Here is a 25,660-nt window from a genome sequence, read left to right as displayed (position 1 = left end):
CTTGTTATGGAGTAGACCCTGGACTATAGCTATGGGATGTGGCAAATATGCACTCCTGGTTAAAAAAAACAAAATTGATGGATTGCCTCATGGGGAAGAAGCTGTGTAATTTAGAGAACCCATTCATTTATTGATTGATGAACTATTAACAGCTCCTAACAGGTGTCACACAATGTGTTGTTAAACCTTAGAGATATCCAGGTGAATAATATATGATCCCTGCTGTCAAGGTGCTTATAGTCCGGTAGGGGAAACAGAATCATATGTAGGTTTATTATAATAGAACATGACTAACATGATAAAGGTATATAAGAAAACATGCTGGGGAACCATAGGTTTAGCTACAGGTAGCTCTTTCCCAAGGAAATTGTTGTTGCAAGTAATGGTCAGCTTATGTATTTCTCCATTAGTTCATTCTGGAAATATCACTTAGGGTCCTTGATATTAAGCCACTGTGCTAGGTATTAGGAAAGACACAAAAATGAAACAAACTCAGATCTTTCACTTGAGGGTCTAGAAACAAATAGAAAGCATGCCCATAAATCAAGTAATTGTAGTGAAAAAGTAGACATTGATAGTTACTCCAAAATGGCATGAACAGAGACATGGGTTAGTTTCATGGTAACAAAGAGGAGAGAGATATGGCTCCCAGCTGGAAAGGATTCTAAATATATCCATTAGAGGAAGTGACATTTGAGGAAGTTTTTGAAGGCTGAATAGGATTTCATTGCAGAAATGGTGTGTGTGGGGGGGGAATACACTTTACATGGAAAGAAGGGAGTAAGCAATGATAAAATGTGGGAAATTAATTCCTCAATTTGTTTATTTTCCAGATATTATCAATCGCTTGCCTTGCTCCACATACTTGGTGGTTCCCTGAGTCCTAGGGTGTATATGCCCCAGTCCAGACTACTTTGTGTTTCTTCTGTAAGTTGTCTGGATGCACTGCCAGTGAGGGATTGCCTCAAAAAAAGTTGAGGAACATTGTTATAGGACAGCAAGCACTCTAACTTGGTTAGAAAGTCAGTGTGGAATCAGCTCATGAAAGACCTTGAACAGGATTGTGGGAGGAGATGATTTCTTTCTGTAGGCATTGTGGAGCCCTTTATAGTTTATACTGCATATGCTCAAATTAAGAGAGATTCAGAGTTTTCAGAGACAGTTTGGGGAGTTAAGATATATTTTTCCTACAGTTAAAAAAATGAAGGTAGGACTTGTTAAATTATCTGAAAAACCTATTCTAAAAATATGTGGAAATAGATGAGAGTAATAACGCCTGTGCTCTTATTGACAAAGATAATAGCAAAACGGCTAAGTCTGTCGTCATTATGGCCCCATGCATTTAGTAAATCACAGGGCATCTTCTTACTCAGAATGTATATTAATATTCTCCTATGACCTGATCTTTTAGCAGCATGGTCATTGCTAAAGAAGTCCTAGTGCAAAGAAAGCAAGCAGGGTAATTCTTCTAGGAAGAACTAAAAAATATGCAGTGCCCAAAACATGGGTGTATCAGCACATTAGTGAGCACCAGTAGCAACCTGGAGGTGTTTTCATGTGATTCCAGAATATATGTTCAGTGTGGTACCCCACTGAGATAAATGCATCATGCAAAGTCTATTTCTGATTAGGAAATTTCTTGTCTCCACAGCCACTAAAAATCAGACCAAGTGGACCTTACTTCCTTTTATATTTATCTCATGGTACTCAGAAAACTTAGTGTCACTTTTGACATAAATTCAGAAGTATTATAAACATTTTAGGGACTATTTCTCCCCTCAAACTGTATAGTTCTAAAGCCAGAATGTTTGATATGGAGGCTACATGTTGATTGTGTATGTAACTGGGATTTTGGGGGCTACTTTTATGTTTTTTACTTTACGTTGTACTAATACTTCTAATCAGAGGCAAACACTGGCAAATTTTACTTCTAATGACAGAAAACTCTTCCAAGGCATTTAATAAACTATTAACTTTTTTAGACCACTCATTCAGCCATAACCTTGAAAGCAAAAAGAGTAATATAAAAGACTTCATTAAAATAATTTGTTTACTTTTTCTTAATATTGTTTACTTCCAGTGCAAATAATGAGCACAAGCATTAATTAAATAATGCAGTATATTTAATGTTCATTCACTGTAGCATGACTTTAATAAAAAAATGGACTTATTTTGGGGAGTAAAATGATGCGATTTAGCAAAAAAAGATGAAAATAGTTTCAATCAGCAAGCTATTCATGAATTATTGAGTAATCTGTATAAAATGAATGTGGAATGATTTTATCTTTGTAAAGTGAGTGTTCAAAAAGATCATAAAAATGGAGGTGCAAACAATAGATCTACCAACCTTAGCCTAACGAAGGCATTTTAAATTCTCACAATAATAGTGCTCTGGTGAAGTCAGCATGGTTAGCATTAGGGCAGGTTATTAGTACAGCCATAGATTGCACTATCATACGGTCTCAACATACATTTAAAAATTAAAAGAAAAAACAGTCCAAAACCTGGAGGATGACAGGTGGAGATCAAAGAAATAAAGGAAAAATGAATTCTAGTGTTTTATTAACACAAACTTTGTAAGGAAAAAAATGAAATCAAGTGATCGATATTAATATAAATGAAGCCATGTTCTCTGGTTATAATTTTCTCAAGATTTGGCCATTAACCACAATAAATTCTGTATTGTACATAATTTTTAATAACCACAAAAATCTATGAAATTGATAGGATGCCTTATAAATGGGTAATAGCTTACTGTCCAATAAACCTCACCTTAGGCTCTTTCAGAAAAGTATTTTAATTATGAAGCTTGACTCTCTGTGGTTTATCATTTTGGTCAATGTAATACATCTGATTTAGAGCTTACATTTCTCTAAGATAAAACGGACTTTTACTCCACGGTGCATTTTTAAATTTACTGAATATATGTATTTATTCTTCCTTCAAAAGTCACTACTAAATTGAAATGCTCTGGGAAGCAGTATACCATATTAGGTAGAAATAGGGGCTTCTAAGTCACACAACCTGGGTTAGGAATCCCAGGTTCACATTTTATTTGTTGCTACAATTCTTTGATGTCTCAGCTGCAGTATGGGGTTAATAAGAGTACCTACCTCATAGAGCTATTGTGAGATTGTGTGAGAAAATTGATGTAGCAAGCCTGACACACAGCAAAGATAATAAATATTAGTTATATTTATTATTGGTATTATTGGTATTATTATTACATGAAGCAGTTGAGTATAGTGGTTAAGAGAACAGACTTTGGAATCAGAATTGGATTCAAATGCACAAACCACTTAATGACAGTATACTTCAAAATCCTTGTCTTAGTTTTCTTAACAATAATATCAAGATTTTTCAGGTAAAGAAACACTACCTGCTGTCCAAATACAATTCAAAATGTCTTCAGAACCTCATTTCTTACTCATACCATAGGCCAAAACAGATATTCCTGGTCAGCTTTCTGCTACATTGTGCTTCTCCCATCTTTTGGTTCTGTCATCCCCTAGTGGCAGATGAAGGAAACGTTAAGAGAGCATAGGAAAATCTGCATGCTCTTTAAAAGCTGTGAGCCCAGAGGTGTCTCACATTGTTCTTGTTCACATTCCAGTGATGAGAATGGGTAATGTGGCCACAGGTTGGTGTAAAGGGGGATAGAAAAAAATGGAACCTTTGGCTGGTGAGCTATTGGGATGGCCAAAAAGTTCTTTTAGGTTTTCCTGTAACATCTTATGGAAAAACCAGAATGAACTTTTTGGCCAACCCAATACTTTCCAATGACAACTCTAGACTCCTGAAGAGAGAGCCCTGCACACATTTCAGTGGAGATCTATGCCTCCCTGACACAGGAGAGTAACATCAATTGTCTCAGTCCGGATTTCCTAGAAAACAAAGCCCAAATTAAGCATCCATGCTTTATTTGGGAGGCATGAGCCCAGGACACAGAGAGTGAAGTAAAAAGGAAGTGAGGCAGGAGATGATGCAAAATAGAAGAGAGGATGTGTTATCATGCTGGCTACTACTCTACAGTGAGCCTCAGAGACACAGAGAACCACTGGGCAGGTGCACCACTTGACTTGCAAAAAAGCTGCAAATAAACTGGAGAAAGCATGAAGCAGTCTGTAGGAGGAAGGGATGGAGGTAGGAGAAGGAATATATCGACCTGTTTCTTCCCATTTCTTGCTTCCTTTTGGTTAAAATTTATCACCCGGAGTATTTTCTCCCTGTATTATGTGGATCCTGGGCACACCCTTGGATGGCTATGCAGAAGGTCAGATCCTACACCCTGTAAAATAGTAGTTTATCCAAATCTGGATGTGGTAGGGATCTAAAAGCCAGTCTGAACCTTGGCAACCAGGAGGGCCTTGCATTCCAAGAAGGTGTCTGGTCATCCACAGGAAGTGGGACCATATGGGCCCAAGCATCACTGGTCATCTACAGGGACAACTGAGGCAGACTGAAAGAATGAGGGTCTAAGGAGGGAATCTGAGGAGGTGCCTGAGGCATCAAAAATGTGCCCAAATTGCTCACATTGCAGAATTAAATAGTTTTTACATAGTGTAAATTTAAGGCAATATAAGCATGCAACAAACATAGATTAAATAGAAGCTATTATATTTATTCTAGCAAGATTTTGATTCAGGAATAAATGCAATAAATTCTTAAAAAGGGGAGAATACTTTCTCCTCAACAAACAAACAAACACATAACATTCTAGTGCCCCAAATCACTAACAAGGCTTTGCTTTTCTGAAAATCTGGTTTGATTTGGTCTTGTAATATACTGAGAAATTTCACTGGAGAAACAATTTCAGTTATTATTAACACCATTTATATTCATATACATAAAACCCACATCTTAACAATCAAAGTATCCTCTTCTATGTTGACAGCGGCCATACTTTAGACATTAATAAGATCAGGTATCCATTCAGCACTCTTTCCTAAATCATTTTGCCCAAATGAGAATTTATAAGTGAGTTTTATCCTCCTCCATGACTGATTTTCCAGAATCAAAACCAGTTATGTGATAAAACTTAATTCCTCTAAACAGATTTTGTGTTTCATGTTTCAGACTGATAAGGACAATCTGAGTCTATATTCTGGAATAGCAATTAATCCAAAATAAAAAATGGTAGCTAATAAACTGTTTCATAAAATCTGAGCCTTGACTTTTTTCCAACCACATCTAGTAATAAGGGTATGAGAATGAGTGGCCCAGTGATTTGTTGCCCACACACATGGCCAATCTTCATCATGGAAAATGCCATCAAGCAAAAGAGCATCTGGCCTTTGATATTTTCTTAATATACATTAAAAGCCCCCAAATATCCCATAAAGAAAATGGGAAACTTAATCCCAAAGGTTTAATCTAAGTCAGAGAAAAATATATTATCGAGAGACAACCCTGTCAGCTATTATTGAGAAATGGTAAAGATGGACTAAGAGAATAATAAAAATCAGAAGTGGACAAGACCTAAGATCAATTTTTAATGACTTCACATTTCTCCAACAAAGAGGCTTTTATGTTTTGTCCAGAAGCAGTAACTTTTAAATAATTCTATTTAAATATTTAAAAATCATTTATATTTTAAGTTTACCCAGAATAGATATATGTCTACTCTTAGGCTTAAGTTTATATTTAGTCAATTTTTAAAAGTACATTTTTATAATGATGTACAGTGTGATACATTGGCATCATGTAGTTCAGCAGACTTTTTCATGTGTTTTATAGCTGTAGAATCAGAAATACGTTTTCTATTAAAGGATTCTTTAATTTCAGATGGAATAAAATCTTGACTGTCTTCCAAGTAAATTCTACAACTTTTCTGAACTACTTATTCCAATATTTAACAACACTTAAACACTGATAATTTTCCCTTCTAATAAAGCCTAGTCCCTAAAGTTGTTCTTCAAGCCTAGGTCTTTCTGCTTTAACTTTGTAAAAATAAACAATTGATAAGGATCATTTTTATATAGTCCTTCATTTACTTATCTTAGTTTTCTTTTCTTGAGGCTAATATTTTTATTTGCTTGACTTTTACCAAAATCACTTTAGCTTTTTCTGGCATACTTTTAAATTCACCCCAAATCTCTATTATTTGCTTCAATTTTGCCATAAGATCAGTTCCTATTAAAGGTCAGTATAAATGGGAATGTAGTGATTTTTATGTCCTAAATATTTCTCATTTTGTAAACTATAATTCTGAGCTGTATTCTTAATTTTATTAATTCATTTGAATGAATCTGGAAATTTTCTGTTGCAATTTTCCATCCAGTTCATAAATTCATTCAAAGGTTAACAAACTTCTGTTGAGTGCTTACTTTGGGCCACTTTGCTAAATTTGGGGAAAATGAAGACCGATAAGACAAACCCAGCTTGTTCTCTGATTGTATAGCTGGGGGAAAGAAACACATCAAAAAGTAGTTGCAATGTGTGAATAACAAAACAAATTGTAAAAAAAAAAAAAAAAATGTTTTTCAGAGTAGGGGAAATGGTAAGAAGGAAAGAGTGACTGTGCCTGCAGAGGTGAAGGAGAGCCTCGTGGAAATTATTTTGGAGTTACATCATGAAAATGAGCAGGATTGGGGCAGATGGCAGGCAAAGAGAGTGGATGAAGAGAGAAATAACTGTGTTCCAGATGAAAAGGGTACATGCATACTCACTTCCCCAAAATATAGAGTTGTGAAAGCATGTAGCATTTTGGAAACTGCCTGGAATTCAGCATTGCTGATGTATAGAAAAAAGGAGGGATGAATGGAACTGAGAAGGTGGTTGGGGGATGATGAAAAGAAGCCTGTATACTCTACTAAGGGATTTGTACATTATCTTGTGGATAACAAGTTTTCTAGGAGAAATATTGTGAGATTTGTATTTTAGGAAAAAAATTCAAAATGTGGAGAATGAATTGAAATGGTTTTTACTGAGTTCAGAGGAAATGGGAAGGAGAGAACTTCAGATGAGAGAAAATAAGAACTTAAAAGAGTTTGTGATCTCGTTCTGGAATTTGGGCTTTGTACCTTTTGGTTGTGGCTATTGATGGAAAGAGGAGAACTAAGAAAGTGAAGAGAGTGAAGGAGATAAATGATTAGCCAAGACAAGCAATAGAAAAAAGGGGACAAGTCTGAGAAGAAGACAGTGATTTCAAGGAGATGTCTGTGCTATATCCTAATGATAGTTAGAAAATAGAGTTTGGACACATAAGAGGGAGCTGGGGACCAGAGGAATCATGGGGAGTTAACATAAATAAGTGATGGATCAGGCCACAGGCAAAATCAAAACTCACAGGAATCATGTAAACTATGAGAAATAATGAAAGCCTAGAACCATAAACCAGGGATTACTAACATTTAAGAAGTTAAGAAGTTGGTTGAGGAAGAGAAGTCAGTGAGGGAAAAAAAAAAAAAAAAAAGCAGAATCTCAAACCAGAGAAGAAAAAGAATAAAAGGTGAAAGAATTTGGAGAGAAAATGTCTCCTAAAGACAGAGGGTTTAAGAAGGGCCAGCAGAATCTCATAGTACTACAGAGTTCAACCAGAATGTGGATGGGAGAGAAAGCATCAGACTGTTCCTGTTGACCTTAATGGTTAAGACGAATTAGATTAACCAAGGAAGGGGATAAAAGACTGCAGTGGGTTGAGGAGAGAATAGAACAGGAGCAGAGAATGTGACTGCAGGAAACTCTGAAGAATCCTGGTAATCATGAAAGGAAATAGGTGAGATTGAGAAAACGTGAAGTTGTGGCATTGGTGCTTGCTTTCTTCTATTTTTTATTTTTTTATAATCACTTCAGTGTGATTATAGTCTAAAGGATATAATCTACTTTAGGGAAAACAAGGAATGAGATTGGATAGAATTAGGAACTATAGAGGAAAAACCTTGGGCTGAAGAAGGAGCATCTCTTACTCTGAGGCAAAACAAGACATGCCTTGTGAGTTCATGCAGTATATGGCACTGATAGGCCAGGTAATTTTGATGCTCATAGATGACACTGTCATGCCCAGACATGGGAGTTCATTGGACAGGTGGACCAGAGTCACAGACCCAGGTCCAGAATTTTGGGAAACAGATGCAAAAGTGGGAAATGATGACACTTACAAGGAAGAAATAGAAAGTGTTAATTCTTACTTTGGGACCTGAAAAAGGCATTTTGTGACCTAGCAGGAGGAAAGGATAGGTATGGAGGGGAGGCAGTGTATTGTGTTGTGATAAGGACTTGGGACTTGGAGTCAGATAAAAATGAATTCGTATCTCAGCTGAGGTCCTTATTAAGTGCATTGAGCTTATGTAAGGCACTTAACCACTCCCTGCTTGAGTTTTCTTCACATGTCAGTTAAAGGCAATGGTATTAACTTCACAAATTTGTTGTAAGGAATAAATGAGAAGTCGATATAAAGCTTTCAGAGGGCAAGACATATAGAAATTTATTAAAGTTTCTGTTCATTTGCATTACACAGACTAACTATGAAAGAGGGAAGAATGGCGAATGTTCTAGCACCACAGCTCTATGATCTCTCTGAATTATGAGTAAGCCGTTTGGTGGGCTTGAAAAAGGTAAAGCTTTGGGAGAGAGGTACCATGAGGAAGAGTAGAAACTGACTAGGAGCGCATAAAAACTTTGCAAAGTATTCATGACATTGGTCTTGGTAATGATTTCATGGATACGTTGTGTCCTTATCACAGTAACAATAGTATTGCTAAGTAGAGTCAAAAGCCCAGCTGAAGTAGGTGGCCATTATTTGTAATGTTACTACATTGAGTAGTCAAGTTATTTCTCTAGAATTGAGGAATATGAGGAAGATTGTAGAAGAAGAAAAAGTGGATGAGAGAGTGGAGTGGATCATCGAATGAGGGAGGGAGAGAGAGAAAGAAAGAGAGAGAGAGAGAGGCTGAATTGACTGCAGAATCAGAGGCACAGGTCTGGACATGAAAGGAAGTGAAATCAAGGACTTGAGAGGCTGGGGCAACACACAAAGGTGTGCAGATTTCAATAACCTCGAAAATCAAACATAACAAGGTGGGAGTAAGGCAGATTCAGAAAATGGGATTTGTTAGGCAGAAAGCACAATGAAGATTGCTAATGTGGAGAGGAGGTAAAGCAGTGAGCTCATGAAGAATGTAAGAGACGGGTCAAAGTCACATGAATGAGCACTAGGAGGTGATTAAGTGTAATGGGCAGTGTTCGGACTGAGATAAACCCAAGCCAGGTGCCAAAGCCATCGGATTTAGCATATGACGCTGATGAGGACAGCTAGAAGCTGGCAGAACTAGATGGTAAGCACACTGGCAAAGCTTAGATTGCTTTTTACCCATAAGTCTCCTCTAGCTCTCTCTCTTTCTATAGAGAGAGTCTATAGGTAATTATACAGAGTCTGAGGCTAGGATACGATTCTTAAAGGAAGAGTCAAGATATAGGCCAACACAGTAGCTAACACACTCACACTTAGTATATATACAGTAAGTGTTTATTGCATGATTCTGTGAAATCCTATGTTCAGTCCACATATGAGTCCATTAAACTGTTTAGATTTTGCCAAATCACAAAGCAAAGACTGCTTAACCATTAGACCAGATACAAATCTTGCTTGTTATAAAGTTAGGAATTTTAAGATGCCCAAACCTTCCTTCCAAAGCACAAATGTTAGTTGCATTTTGGTATTTTCCTTCATGCACAAATTTAGCAAATATTCATTGAACAACAACTATGTACCAGCACTGTTCCATACATTGGAAAAATAGTGGAGGAAAAGGCAAACAAGGTCCCAGCTCAGGGAGTTAAATTCCAGTGGGAGAAAAACAGTCAGCATATAAAACTATATATATATATATATATATATATATATATAAATTTCGGTTAGGAGGAAGGCTGTGGTGAAATTAAAATAAATAGGTAGAGAGTAATCAGAAGTCCTGGAATGCCATGATTTTATATAAGACAGTCAGAGAGAAGACCTCTGACAAGGTGACATTCAGCTGAGACATGATGGAGAAGAAGGAGTCAGCCATGTGAAGATTGGGAGGTATTCCAGGTAAACAGGTGGTGTAAAGGCCCAATGGGAAGATCAAGTTCAACAGAGAAGGACAGAAACAAGATCAATATGTCTGCACTAGTCTAATAAGAAAAGCATATCTTTTCCCAAAATGTTTCATGTTTTAGCATGAATATGATCATAGTGTATATTCAATTTTTAAGGACTACATAGTGGTTAAAAACAGACTCTGGAGGGGCACTGCTAGCATTTAAATCCTGGCACCTCCTTTTCTACCTATGTTACCTTGGGAAAGCTCACGTAACCATTCTGGCATATTCTCTTACCTGTAACATGGTAATAATAATAATACCTACTGGGCTTCCGTGGTAGCGCAGTGGTTAAGAATCCACCTGCCAGTGCAGGGGACGTGGGTTTGAGCCCTGGTCCAGGAAGATCCCACATGCAGCGGGGCAACTAAGCCCGTGCGCCACAACTACTGAGCCTGTGCTCTAAAGCCTGTGAGCCACAATTACTGAGCCCACATGCCACAACTACTGAAGCCCATGCCCCTAGAGCCTGTGCTCCGCAACAAGAGAAGCCACTGCCATGAGAAGCCCACACACCGCAACAAAGAATAGCCCCTGCTCACCACAACTAGAGAAAGCCCACACACAGCAACAAAGACCCAGCGCAGCCAAAAATAAATAAATAAATTTATTTAAAAAAATAATAATACCTACTTCATACAGGTATTATAAGAATTAAAAGAATTGATAGCCATAAAACACATAAGAAGTGTTTGGCCCATAAAAAGTGCTTCTTATATAAAATCATATTCCATCTTTTTTTCCTGACTGCATTACGTGGGAGAGATAATCTTTTTTGTTATATATGTTTATTGGTTCTGAGTGTCCCATAATTCAATTAACTGTAGAAGCAGGTTTTTCTTAATTTTTCTATGTCATAAATCACTCAACAATGAACATTATTATTGTGCCTTGAGATTTTCCACAGCCGTGATGACCTGGGTGGCAGATTATGGGAAAACAGTAAAAATATTTCAGTATCTGAAGCATCCATAAGAGCCATGCTCATCTTGATAAGTTTTTCCTGAGATTACTACCAAATAACCAAGGAAAGCTATGCTATCAATTGCCATCTTGCCAGCCGAATTTATCCTGAAGGAAAGTTATGCTTGGCCTGTATAATGTTTCCAAAAAAATTTTTATTGAGTTGCCAAAAATCAAAAAATCTCACAATTTACTATTAAAAAAACCCATATTTCTGGCTTCTTCTGAAAAATAATTTATTTCTTTTAAACCGATAGAACATAGTGGCTCTGAGGCAACAATTGTGGACAGATTTCTTATAAAATTTTTGCCATTTTTCCATAATTTTATGCTTTAACCTAAAGTTCATACTCTTAACATTGTCTAAATATATTATAAGCTTTTTACACTAAAATTTTAAAGTATTCTATTGAAAATGGCTTGAGGAAACTGAATTTCTCTATAGGAAAACCTAGAGTAGCTCAGAACATATGAAAATAGTTGGAGTCTTTGAAATGTGGCTTAACTTTCTTTAAAAATAGTAAAAAAATCTCCCAAGCAGGTAAGTTTTTGTTTAATGTTTGGAGTTTTGCAAATTTAAAGTTATGTAAGTGTGATTCACTTGAACTAAATAAAAATATGAAGAGGCAAATACAGAGGATATTCCTATTAACTGATTATTATGAATTACTGAAGTAAAAACAGCTTTTCACTAACATACACATTGTATTGTGTGAAAGGAGGCACACACCATAATCTATTTGATCTAAATTAAATTTACTAAATACAAATACACATTATACTTATGTGTATAGACTTAAAGTCTGAAAAATGAATTTCTAAAAGGCATACAGCTGGCACTTAATATTTATTAAATTTGTTTTTTCTTTTTTTCAGCTCTGTTGAGATATAATTGACAATTAATAATGTGTAAGTTTAAGGCATGAAATGTGGTGATTTGATATACAGATATACTGTGAAATGATTACCACACTAAGGTTAGTTAGTAACATTCATCACCTCACATAGTTACCTTTTTGTGTGGTTCTAACATATAAGATCTACTCTCTTAGCAATTTTCAAGTATACAGTAAAGTGTTAACTATAGTCACCATGCTGTATATTCGATCCCCAGAACTTATTCATCTTAAAACTGAAAGTCTGTACCCTTTGACAAATATCTTCCAATTACCCCAGTGCCTGGTAACCTGCCTGTTTCTATGAATTATACTTTAGATTCCACATAAAAGTGAAATCATGCAGAATTTGTCTCCTGTCTAACTTACGTGTGTGTGTATATATATATATATATATATATATATATATATATACACACACACACACACACATAATATAAAACATTATATTATATAAAACATTTTGTTTATCCATTCATCCATTGATGGATTGATGGACACAGGTCATTACCATGTTTTGGCTATTGTACATAATGCTGCAATGAACATGACGGTGAGGATATCTATTTGAAACTGGAAAAAAGATAAGAAAGTCTTTATACCATAAATATATAGCTGCTAAGTCAATAAAGCTTTATTTTTTCTGACATGCATCTCCAGTGTTGTATGCTTTTTATTCTTATTGCATTTTCATTTGCAGAAAACTGGGCACAAACCAGAAAGTGTGGATTTGTGTGGGGCATATATCGAATGGGCCAAAGAAAAATCAAGCAGAAAGAATGTCTTTCAGGTAAGAATGCTACATAGATTCAAATTATTCCTATTCCTTCTAAATCTGAGCTCTCTTGGGTAATCAAAACAAGACTACCTTGTTACGATGTTTTCATGTGCATGAACTAGTTGTGTAGAGGTCATTGTGAAAAACCTGGCTTCTCTTCCTTGTTGAATTTTGGTTGTTTTGTTGTTTTTCCCTGGTGACTGCTTGCTATCTAAACACAAAATATATGTTGTGTGGTGATTAATTATATACCCGAAAGTCATTGAATTTTGCAGTGTGTTTGATAGCTGTTTGTGGTTCAAACCTAGAATGCTTGGCTTAAATAGATTTAATGTAGGACTTTCAGATGTAAACAAAGTAAGATTTGCTAATTATGATAAACTATTTGCATTCATTGCCATTCCTGCTTTCCAGTCATAAATTATATTTACCAGTGTAACTTGGGGGATGGAGAGAGCTGAACAGTTATAAAAATTGGATTTTTCATATTGTATAATTTAATTTTTTGGAAAAAAATAACTGTGATTAATAATTTCAATCATGTTCCTTTGAATGGAAAGCACCAGATGAAATCCTTGAAAGAAAGGAAATGGGAAAACTTAATATTTCACATATGATGTTACTGAAATCCCTTTGGCAATTAATAACTTCAGATTATGGAAGTTGATCTTTTTCTGTATTTACATGACATTTAATTTACTTTTATATCTCCAAAGTAACCAATAACTTTATAGTATATTTTAGAATTTATATCATTTAGTAGGAACTAGATTATCATAATTATTGTATCAAATGTCTTCTGAGACCATTTTAGCCCTTGAAGAAAAGTCAATTCTGTTCTTAAATGTATCACTAAAATTGATGTATTCAGTCTTATAGAAGTATAGGTAGGTGACATTTCTTATCTGAACTCTCACTGGGACGAAAAAACTGATTTTCAGTTTGTTTTTGCATTTTCCAAATGCTCAATGAGTTCTAGCCAAATAATTTGGACTTATGTTAATTAAAAAAACAAAACAAAACAACATGAAAAAACACTTTTAACATATTATGGAATAACTTATTTTTCTGATTATAGTTGAATTCTATTTAGGTATTCATTTTTATATGGTAGAGGTTTTTTTGTTTTTCTTTTTCTTTTTAACCAAAAATGAGGAAGAAAGAAAGAAAGGAAGGAAAGAAGAAAACCAAAAAAAAGAAATAAAGAAAACTAAACATACTTGCCAAGAAATCAAAGGACTAAAGCCCAAAGTGATTAGAAGGTGAACTTACAGAATCAAGAAGTAAAATTAAATTTTTTTTTAAAGTGAGGAATTGTAGATCAGTGACATACTCTGTCTCCCAATCTCTTGCTTTTTTTTTTTTTTTATTCTGCTATAAATAAGAAAAATTAGGGGCTATAATCCTAGCCTCTGTGACAACCTAGATAATCAGTATGGCTAGTTCTGAACAGGGTAGGGTGAGCTAAGTGGTTTAGTTTTATTATGTATTGTGAGTTTAGCAACCTAATCATCAATGTTATAAAATAAAGACATTATAAAAAACAAAACAAAACAAAGATAAAGACATTAAAATTTGACACTGACATAATTCTTGAATAGTAGAAACCCTCGGAGTTGAACTAAGGAAGACTTTTTTCAGTTCCTTCTGTTAACCTTATGAAGAGTTAAGTTAGATCACAAATGAGGATGATAATCAAATATATATGATGTGTACAGGGCTGCGAATATGGAAGAAAATATTTAAGTATAATTTTACATAGCTGTGAATATAATATTCATAGATGTATATTTAAACCAATACATTGATAATATGTTATCATCCTAACCTTTTCGGGGTGTGACTGCCTCTGTTATAATATTTTACTCATTTTTCTTATTTCTTAATGTAGGTACTTCCAAAGATATTAAAACTATTCTCACTTTTGGTAGCTTTTTGGAGGTGAAAATCTTGCCAGTTAGCTTTGTTTGTAAGATACCTGAGCAGTTCATGGGACTTCAGTTTTCTTACATCCAGTTTATCTTTTTTTGTCTTGTACCCTTTAGTTTAGAGAAACAAGAGGTGATGATAAGGATGTTGCAAATAATAAAACTAAAGAAAGATTCAGGTTTAATTTCCTGCTTCATTCTTTTTGGGGTGAATCATGTGGTTTTCTTGTCATGCTGAAATCTTTTCATCATCTAAACATATGAGCTTAGGTAAAATTGACTAATACGTATCCATAGTGAAAGTAAGCGTTTCAAGAGGAACAATATAGATAGCTTTTATAGTTCTGTTAACAAAAAAGCATCGGGAAGGATTTGTCAGAGAGCTAGCTCTAGATGACTTGCATCAATATTTGATTAGGTACATTAGCTGGAATAACTCTCAAATGATCAGAATAAACATGATTATATCTCAAAAACATGGTATTAAGGCATTGTTGGGTATCTGAGTGTGTGTGTTCAAGGGTTTCATTACCTACAGGATAATGAAGTATTTCTTCCTCAGTGAAAAAGACCATCACAGTTTTAGCCGATATGCTACATCAGAAATAGCTTTAGAATACCAAGTTTGAATTAGGCATGGTGTTCAATCTCAGTCTATGAATTATAGATTACAGATAGCAAACGACTATTGAGATTTTTGGTTCAAGAAAAATCAAGGAAAAGCAAAATTAGAAATAATTTAAAATTTGAAATCTGTCTTTAAAAAGTTGATGGATTAGCAGTTATATGCCACATAATTACAATGTCTCTAGAGAAGTTGAACTTAAAATGAAGAGGAAAACAAACAAACATGTGCCTGAGATATGCTTGAAAGACTCAGAAGCAAACATTTATGACACAAAAAAATGGAAGGATTTCATTTGTTTCCTTTGTATATGTCATTTGGACATTTGAGTTCATTTTCTTTTTGCATTAAAAGTCAAATTTTCTTTATAGTCAAAGTCTTATTAAACTCTTGATGTAGATTCAATCTTATTTGATTGGTACATAGTAACATAACTGTGCCAGCATTAATTAATTAGGTTTTGTATTCAACTATTCTCAGTAATTCAGAATGATGCTCACTGGCTGAGTTCAAGAACATCTACCTATTTTAGAGCAGTTTTTGACATAAGTAGCTTTAATAATAAATCATATATTAAAGATATTTAGCAACTTCTATAATATATATATGTAAAGTAGACATAGACAAGTCATAATATGTGTTTAAAGTATAAATGTACATACATGTATGCATATATGATGTATGTGTCAACGTATATACCCACATGTAATAGCTTGACGTTAAGAAATAGAATGGTCCTTTCCACACACATACGCTACCAGCACTGAAAGACATATTGTATTTATTATAAAGGTCATACACACTCTAAGTTAAACTAGTAAATGTTCATTGCTGCTAACTTTTGTTCAATTCTGCATTTAGCATAATTGTCAAGGACCATCACAAGTTTGATGTAGCTTGAGAAAGCATTTAGCAACCGAGTAAATTGTAATGAAATGTGGTACGAGTTTTCTTAGTTAAGAGCAACCCTAGGTCTTCATCAGGGAAAGAGTGAATAAAAAGATTTATGTACAAATCACATGTTTTAAGCATTTCTGCTAAGTGCTAGTTTGCTCTTTGGTGTTTAGCCTGAAATTTAAAGCACTGAGGATTAAAAGGATTACAACATAATCTTAAATAATCCTAAATGTCATTTACAGAGAGATACTTGTAATAACTAAATAAAACCATGTGAAGGGATGGCAGTATTGTCAGGCAGCATCTGTAACATAAGCAGTGCTTCTGTCACCTTCTCTTTCCTCATGGATACGTCAGGCATTTACAAAGCTTTTCAATAGAAGTCCAGTTGAGAAAATGGTTGTAAAATAATTTATAACAATCAGTAATTTTTAAACATCTACTATCTTTTTGTTTCAAAGTTGAAGGAAAAGTTTCACTCAGGTTTCCTTCCTTCCTTTGAACATAAGGCTCTCTGAGCTAAACATTTTTGAAAGTCTGGGGAAAAGGAGTTCATGATATGGCTATCAAATAAATAGATGACACACCTCTAAAACATTCCCAGCCTCCAAGAAGCTGCCCTCTTATTAAATATATGATGGTCCCAAGCACTGTAATTAATTCCATGCCTTTTAATTTAGCACTAAAATATTCTTTACTCCTGTCATGTAAATTAGTTTTGCCTCCTCAAAGAATATACGAAGATAGAGACTATATCCCATACTGCATTTTTAAACCAGAAGACTGGAAACCTTTTAACCAATTCAGTGGTTACTGCTAAGGCTAAAATTGCATTGTTTCAGTTAAAAAAAAAAAAAAGAAAAGAAATTCATTGTCATAAAAAAATTTTAAGAAATTGTGTCCACAATATAGGCTCTATATTCCAAGATGATTTCTGGAGTGTCATCTCTAGTCACTTTTTAAAATGGGGGTTAAGAATAAGAAAAATACTATCTGTTTTCTTGGTCATTTTCATTACAACAGTAGTTGATTACTCATTTGAAATAATTAAACCTTTTCTCAGAGCCAGACGGTGACTAGGCCTCAGTTTTTCTGAGTTTCCTTTCAAATAAAATTTTCAAAAAATTTTACCCGTGAACATGCAGCAGGCTCATCTACAGATTACATGATTTAAATAAGATAATTCTACTATTAATGAATTATGGTTGATTAGAACTGTATCAATTGCCTGCCTTAAAGGCAGAAAAAAATTAAATGACTCAAGAAGATGAAAGTCAATTTTTTTTCCTCTCACCACCAATTTATAACCTCAACAAAAACCATGGCCAAATTTCTTGGATTTGAGATTCTTTTTTTTTTTTTTTTTGCATTACATGGGCTCATTTTTAACGTATAAAAATATCTCAAGGAAGCCAATTCTGTCCCTAAAAGTAAATCTCGGAATAGATTTATCATTAGTTGTATTTCTTTTCTGACTTTGGATGGAGTCTTCTGACTATAATGTATATTAAACATATTCATGTAATATTTTCCATGGATATGCTTTACATTTAAACATAATTTGATAGCTCTTCCTGATCTGAATATGTCTTAGCTTAAAATCTTTAAGTACTACTTAAGTTTATTAATGCGAAGATAATTTAATAACATCTTGGAAAATGTCATTTTAAGCCAAAAGGAAAACTACTGGTATTTTGCTTTTATCCATTTCCTTCTGTTAAAAGTGATGGTTTAAAATAAATCTGAGCTTTTATCAATTTTCTCTTTCATTTTTCAATGCTTGTAGTTAGACTAAATGCAAAAGGATGATTCTTCACATTCATATATGCATTAGATTTCGAGTAAAGCTGGTTTCATTTTGGAGAATTACTCACAGTATCTTAAAAGGCATGGCATTAAAAATAAACCAGAATAAGAGCAGCATTAATGTCTAATACAGTTGGTTTTTTAGTTTTTTCTTGTCCCCAATCATTTTATCTACTTATTAGATATTCATCCATCATTCAGAAGGTTCAGTGGAGAGAGCACAAGAGTCTGGGGACGTGTGTTCCAGTTTTGGCGATGTCAGTTGTAACTTTATGTAGAACCCAGGGTAGGATCCCTCCTCCAGCTTACAGTTTTTCACAGCAAAGAAATAAGAGAGAAGCCTTTAACTCACCTGCCTCCCATCTGTGTTAAGGTTAAAGTGAAACAGCCCTGTATTTGAAAGCAACTCCAAAGGACTGATTTTTAACATAAATAAGATGGGGTTGTATTCATCTTCTAACCACATCATCTCAAAGTACTTTGAGAACAATTCCAGATGTGGATTTTGGAAGAAAATGGGTAGGAGAGGTATGCCTCTGTGAAATGCAATTCAGGGTCTCTGTACTCTCTGTACTACCTTATGAACTTAACCAAGAGACTAAGATTAAATATACCATTGAAAATCTGTTCATTCATGTCTAAGGATATGTATCCTCAAACATTACTGAAATTATTTTTAATATCCTAGTCTATAAGTAAATAGTATAATTAATGTAATATCTAATCAATACAGGTTATTTAATTAATGTCATATCCCAGTAAACACTTTAAGAAAAGCATTTTGCCCTGAAAGCCTCTACCAAGCTATTGAGAGCATCTTGCAAAAGGGAACTTAGAGACAAGTGCAGCTACTATGCCCCCAAATGAGAGACAACAGTAACTCTTTTTATTCCCCTCCTTAGATATCAGGACAACACTTTTTTTCTGATTGAAGGGGAAGGGATATTATTTTGATGATTTTGGCTTCATTTTTACCAGTGGGATTTCACAGAAGAATTTTGATGAATGGAATGATATAATTTTTTATAATTGGGGATTTGATTTAGGAATATTAACATTAAGGGTGTATATAAGACTTACTGCAAAGGAGAGAGCCTGGAGACAGGAAATAAAATTGATTGCAGAAATCTAAGGTGAGACCCAAAGAGCATGTTAGCCTGACTGATGAAAAGAGAAACAGAAACAAGTCCTTGGATGGCAAGTACACCCCTCAAATGAAGAACATGCCTGTTTGTTCAGACCATGTTACTTGGAAACCACTGTCTTTTTTCTGGTTCAACTTTTGAGAAGTAATAAAGATCTCTGTAAAAAAACAGGTATAATCTCAAGTATAGAATTAAGATACTGATACCTTGGGTGTATTATCAAATAAAACAATAGAAAGCTTATGTTGCCTGGTGATTCCATGAAGCATGGTAGTCTGTGAGGATATGGTCTCATTTGCACAGCTTCTTTATTATACTAACTACCAAAGGACACAATGCTACCTCACTGTCTTCTACCTTACTGTCTTCATTTGTTTTTAAACTATCATCAAAGCAGAATGCTACTGGATGACAGTAAAGATTGACAATAGCCATACTAGTACCTTTTAGTCCCAAATTAGCCAAGAGAACCAAGATTTTAAGGTTCCAAAATAAAATAAAATTAATCAAAATTAAAAATATAAAGAAAAAAAAGAGAAAATGTCAACTTGTCTTCTTTTACTTCTAATATTTTAGCAGAAGAATGGATGTGTGTTACCTAATGGGCTTATGTCACTGGTTAGCTCACTTCACATCGCCTTCTGGAATAGCTGGCTCCGTGTGTGCTCAAAGATAAGAGTTGTCCATTTGGAATAAATTCTGGATTTTAGTTTGACACCAGGCTAAATGCAACATGCCATTCTTCATTTATTGACATCATGATGTAAATCCTCTCCTCTTATGGAACACACTCTGTTTCTTGATGTTTTGGTAGAACTGGTGTGTTGGTCACTGAGCCGTACATGGGCTAACAGTGCATTTCCCCATGTCTGCAGAACCAGAGTGAGGCTAGCTGAGTTATGTGGGATCAAACCTGGGCCTTCATAACACCCACCTGAGCAAAAGCCACCACTGCCAATGGGGGATTTCATGGCATCAAAGTAGAATCAAGTGTTATGGTTTTGTAATTTTTGTAATTTGTAATTTTGTAATTTTCCTCTTGTAAAGTACAAAAGATATTACACTGATGCTAGCAAGACAACATTCAAACCAATTTATTCCTTTTTCATATCTGTTTCAAAATTCTTATTTTATATTTTAAAGGAGAACAACTGTGTTTATTTCATGATGAATATGATTTCTTTTAATAGTAAACAGGCTTTTTCTAGAAAAAGGAACGATTTAATCCCTGAAGCTGGTAAATAATAGATGGGGCCAATAAATGGTATGACATTTTATAGCTTGTCCATGAGGGTGACACAGGGTGAAATAAAATTGAGTGGTTTTGGATAATATAGGATCACTGGCAGAGATATAGTTGATGCCATTCAGTTTTTAGAAACATAAGGTAATGAGGCTGGACCTGAAAGCAAGAGAAAAAAATATATATTCACAGCATTTATATGCCACAAGTCACTGAGCAGGGAAAAATCTGGGCAGTGGTGAGCAAAACTGTCAAACCTCAAAGCCGTGTTTAAAGCAGTATAAGAAAACAACAAAGCAAGCATCCATAACAAAGGTATGAAATGTACACAAGAAAAAAAATAAGTTTAAAATTAAAGGGAAATGCCAGCATTCATACAGAACTGGAGAGGCCACTTATAGAATCTATGCAGCCTCTCAATATATGAGTTAAATATGTTACTAAAATTTAGTAGAAAATAAATATTCAAGAGCAAGGCTGTAAACACTGCAGGACAGTTAAGGATTCTCGGTATTTGAAAAGGAGAGGAGGCTGTTTTTTTATCTTGACAGAATGTTGAGAAATGATCTAAGAGAAACGATGAAATGAAATGCCTGATGGTGGGGAAGGATCAGGAAGGAAGCTGTTTAAACTCTTTTCAGATAACAGATCAGTATGAGGTGATTTGACCAAGGGAGGCACATTCACTTGGAGGCTTTAGATGAATTTCTTTTTAGTAGAGAGCTATTAGATCCTTGGCCTTCATCCCACCACTTTGCCTAACATTTTATTTCCAGCACTGGGAGAAATTCTAAGTCTGACTTCCTTGGTGAACATGTGCAAACCAAAAAAAATTTACAGTGGAGAAGTTAACAAATGCTGCAAACAGCCCAAAAAGGGAAAGAAACATTGATATTGAGGATTCCCTTCCTGAGTAATATAGACCTTGATAGTTTTTAGGGATTTTTTTTAAAACTTGAATTTAAACAGTGCTTCATTTTTCAAAATTCTCACACCCATGATCAAGTAGAGGAGAAGCTTCTGATATTTGAGATCTGTGATAGATTTGAAATCAATTCGTGGGAAGGGAGGTTATGAACACACTCTTTTGATGTGTAGGATGACTGATGAGGGTGGCAGGAAATTATGTGAAACCCTTCTCTTTTGACAGCTACACTGGAACATTTACAACCGCAGATGTTATTTGTCCATCAGAAAGGAAAATATTTGTTTCAAGCCACAGGCATTTTCTACCACGATATCAAAATGAAATTCAACAACAATTTAATGTTTAATGTGTAAGAAAATAAATATTTTGGGGGGGCCCAAATTCTAGAAAGCAAATAGATCCCACAAAATATAACTAGTGACATGAAAAAAATAGCTGGCCTCATTACGAACAAATCTGTCCTTTTGCTAAAGTAAGGATTGTTCTATTATTAACATAGGAAATCTTAGATGGACTGCACATAATGCCGCATCATTCATAAAAGCATTGCTGCCATCTGGTGGCTAGTTGGCATTTCAACACTGACTTTGCTGATTTAATTTGGCTGGGTGCTCTGGAGAGGTATTCAAAGGAGGTCTCTATTTATGTTGTTAAGCTTAAACCTGAAATCCCATGGCCCTAGATGTTATTCATCTGATGGCAGTCCTTTCTCTCTGTCCTGTCATAGAATGGAGGATTCAGGGGAGGCAATGACACACTTGTGTAATTTTTGTCCTGAACATGAAAGTATATTTTCCATGACTTATCTAAGGAAGTTATTCTTGGCTGTTATTGACTGATGAATTTTATCAACACTCATTTCTGTTAGAAAATAAATATGTAGTCAAATATTAGGAAGATTTATTGAATCTAAAGATATACTATATTGCTTAAATAAGAATATATGTGAGATGTTGTAATCCCTCTTTTGGATCTAAGCATGAATTTTTTTTAAGTTACCACTTACTGAGCTTGATTTTGGAAATAACATAATTTACAGCGTCAAAAGAGAGAAATGTGTAGGGTTTCATAAAATTCAAGATTTCTTCCCAGTCATTCAATTGTTATATCGAAGAAATCTGATTAATTGCTAATGACTCAGAGACTTACGAAGTCATCTTTCTTCATGGATTTACAAGTTAAATGACAAATATTCAGCTCATGCTGCACTTTTTATCAAAAATATAATAGTTAAAATGTAATTTAAGAAATTTTGATGGTTCTTAAGCATCAGTGAATTAACACATTCTTAATCAGAAGCAGTAGGGTTATCTTGGCAACTTCAGTGTATGTTTTGTTTCTAATAACTGTAGAGTGTCTCATTGTATGTAATGAAAATCCTGATCCTTAAAGTGTATACTTATATAGATCACAAGTCTTTAAAGATTATAGGAGGTAATGAGTTAAAATTACCCCAGGAGGAAAGTTGAAGTTCAGTCCTGAATTCTCAGGGATGATATTTAATAGTTAATACTCAGTTTCTACCAGCTATTTGCCTACATCTTTAAACCACCTTATAATTTAGTAAAAGTCAGATAACAAAAGGCCATTGCACTAACTTGGGAGAATCATAATATCAAATGCATATTATCTTTGCAAAAAAATTTGTAAATGCCTGTTTTTAAAGTAAGACTGTGGGTTTTATTTTTAAATTCTTGGTTAAGGTTTTCACTCTGTGAATGCATACTTGATAATACCCTCGATAAGTACCTACTTTTGCCACTTAAAATGTTTTCTCCCTCAAAATATTTAATTTGACTCATGGAAGAACATTGCTAGTTTTCCCTGGGAAGATCGCTTAATCCCCTACCCCTACCCCTACCCCTGTCTCTATTTAGGAAGAGGATATGAAAAACAACAATAAAACCTTAGAAAGAAAGTAAAATCTATAATGATTATGCCCCAGTCTCTTTCACCTATAAGTATAAAATTTCAAGTAAATTATTTTCCTATTCAACTTGGATACAACCCTATAGTGGCTTCTAATGGCTCCGTAATAGAGATGGTAGCTATGGTCAGGACGCTCCAGGCTGTAGTCATAAGTTGCTAATGTTTGTTTCAATAACATTTGCTTTCTGGCAGCTTTTACAGCTACTTAACACTAAATTCCCATTTAGCCAGGAGAATCATTCACATACTATAATGAATGATGTCACCTTAAATCCTTTAGTATGTAATTGCTGGATGTTACATTTTATAGCAGGGCATTTAATGGTGTATTTGTTTATGCTAAATTTTATGACAGTGACAGCTGTATCTCAGTGGAGGAATGATCCATTCCTTTCATAGGAAGCTAGGTTTGAATTCTCTTTAAGCAAACAGATTTGCCATATATGCCCTCTGGTTTAGGCAGGGTTCCCCCTCAAACCAAAGTTAGAGACTAGGAATTTTGTAGCAAGTAGTTTATTTGCGAGGTGTCCCAGAAAGCAAGAATTCAGAACTAGAAAGAGTGAAACAGAGGAGGAAAAGGCACTACAAGGAACGTTATTGAGTGGGTCAAAGTGGCTAGGATGCTTGTCAGAATTTTCACCCAAGGATTAACAGAAGGAAGCATTTGTTCATCAGCTTCTCATCCCTTTGGTTTAGGGTCGCCTCGGATGGGATAATATCTTTAAATCTTCTTGACTTTTAGGCTGCACATGTGTGTGTATGTGTGTGTCTGTGTGTGCACCAAGAAGGCTCTTTCAGGTGTCCTCCTCCTTAGACTAGAGAATATCAGTGACAGAAAGTGAAAGATACCTGGTGCATGCTTGAGGCAAGATGAAGTCAGGACAAAGGAATGTGAAGCCCTCACGGAAATGTTTACACCAGCTACAGCTAGAGTCACAGGTAAAGCCCAGAGGATGTGAGGCAGGACACAAGAAGTATGTGATGCAATTCACTCCTTGCTATACTCAAATTGACTTGGACCTCATGTTAACCTTAATCCATTTCTGAATATTCCGAGATGGTGGCTGGCCTCAGTTTCTTCAAAAGAGGTAGTAAAAAAGTTGTGGTGGTATAAGTTACACTCCTTTACTGCCACTGTGTCTGAGGTCATATTTGCTATTCATCATCTACTTCTTGTACCACTCATTCTAGATTTTCCTCACCCTCAGTCAGGACTGCAACTAGTCTGTTGTGTTTGCCTTATGAGGTGAATCAGACTTTCATACCTGACGGTTTTGAGCCCTTAAGTTTTTGACAGTGCCAGCCTCTGTTTGCTGCAGTTGACAGTTCACTGCTCTCACCAGGCACAGAAACACCAAGACACATGTAAGTGAATTCCCCGAGTTCCTGAATCATTTCTCCAACTCCCATTGTACAGAAGCAACTTCACCTTCTCATTATAATAGGGCCAGTTATCCTCATGATTATAGCAGCTATTTTATTTGTCTGTTGGTCCACTGCTTGAGTATCCATAGTTACATAGCAGTGATTATAGCTTTAAGTTCAGTGATTCCATTACTAATCCTTGCCAGAAGCAAACTTCTCCCCCATCCCAAGAACAAGAATTTTTAATCTAGCAGAGCCAAAGCTGCAAAAGTCAAAAGCATCAATGCTGCAAATGGGTTACTACAGGAACTACTCCTGCTTCTACCTCTTGGTCCTTAGACTCATATAATCTAGCTGTTGGGGACACTGTAACATGTATCAGATAATGATTCAGTATATATATTGCATCTTGCAATACAACACCCTAACCAAACAGGGTCTAATCCCTAAGCTTTCACCTTAACTGAGACTTTAAGAAGTCATTCCATTATTCTATTAGGTTGATTGCTACCAAATAATATGTTATTTAGTAAGAACAGTGGATCCCGGGATCCACTTTCAAAGGAAGGGCTCTGATACAGTGAATTTGCTATCAGGCACCTGGTTAGTCTCCTTTAAGGACTCAGTTGTGCTTCTGCTGCTGGAAGACTGAGCAATCAGCAGTGGTAGGAGTTATATCATCCTTGGTTAGAGGGAGCCATGGTTTGGCATCTGTGCATAGTTTCCGTCTTTGCTACTAGGGCCACTCCATTCATGAGTGTATTATACAAGTTCCAAGTGGCTAAAGACAAAGGTTAGAGGACTTCAACTGATTAAGTCATCTGGTGTACTTACTCTCTGGTAGACATTAATACATGAAGATGAAACACAATGATTTGCATGTCCTGTGCCCACTCCCATGAGTCCACTGACTCCTTTATCTCCAGCCTTCCAGACTGTTTCCTTCCAGGCCTCTGACCAACAAGCAGAGTCATTCTCCACTTTCCAGAAATCAGTCTATATGCTTACCTCAGGCTGCCCTGCTCTCTACAGAGTGAACAAGTCAAGTTTATTTCTTATATTTCTCCCCATGGGAAT

General features: G+C 35.2%; 1 protein-coding gene across 3 annotated transcripts in view; it reads left to right on the top strand.

Annotated features, from left to right (window-relative positions):
- Nucleotides 1–25,660, top strand: part of ARHGAP15 (Rho GTPase activating protein 15) — a 622,754-nt gene that overhangs the window by 115,604 nt on the left and 481,490 nt on the right. For all 3 annotated transcript variants that reach the window (XM_027131893.1, XM_027131900.1, XM_027131911.1), the window contains one exon: nucleotides 12,640–12,729. In XM_027131893.1, the coding sequence (XP_026987694.1) occupies nucleotides 12,640–12,729 (90 nt within the window). The remainder of the gene's footprint in view (nucleotides 1–12,639; nucleotides 12,730–25,660) is intronic.

Source organism: Aethalodelphis obliquidens, unplaced genomic scaffold (genome assembly GCF_003676395.1).
Source record: "Aethalodelphis obliquidens isolate GAN/ISIS:26980383/991018 unplaced genomic scaffold, ASM367639v1 scaffold2, whole genome shotgun sequence".
Taxonomy (NCBI): Eukaryota; Metazoa; Chordata; class Mammalia; order Artiodactyla; family Delphinidae; genus Aethalodelphis; species Aethalodelphis obliquidens.
Note: the sequence above shows the minus strand (reverse complement) of the source record. Positions and strands in the feature narration are given on the sequence as shown.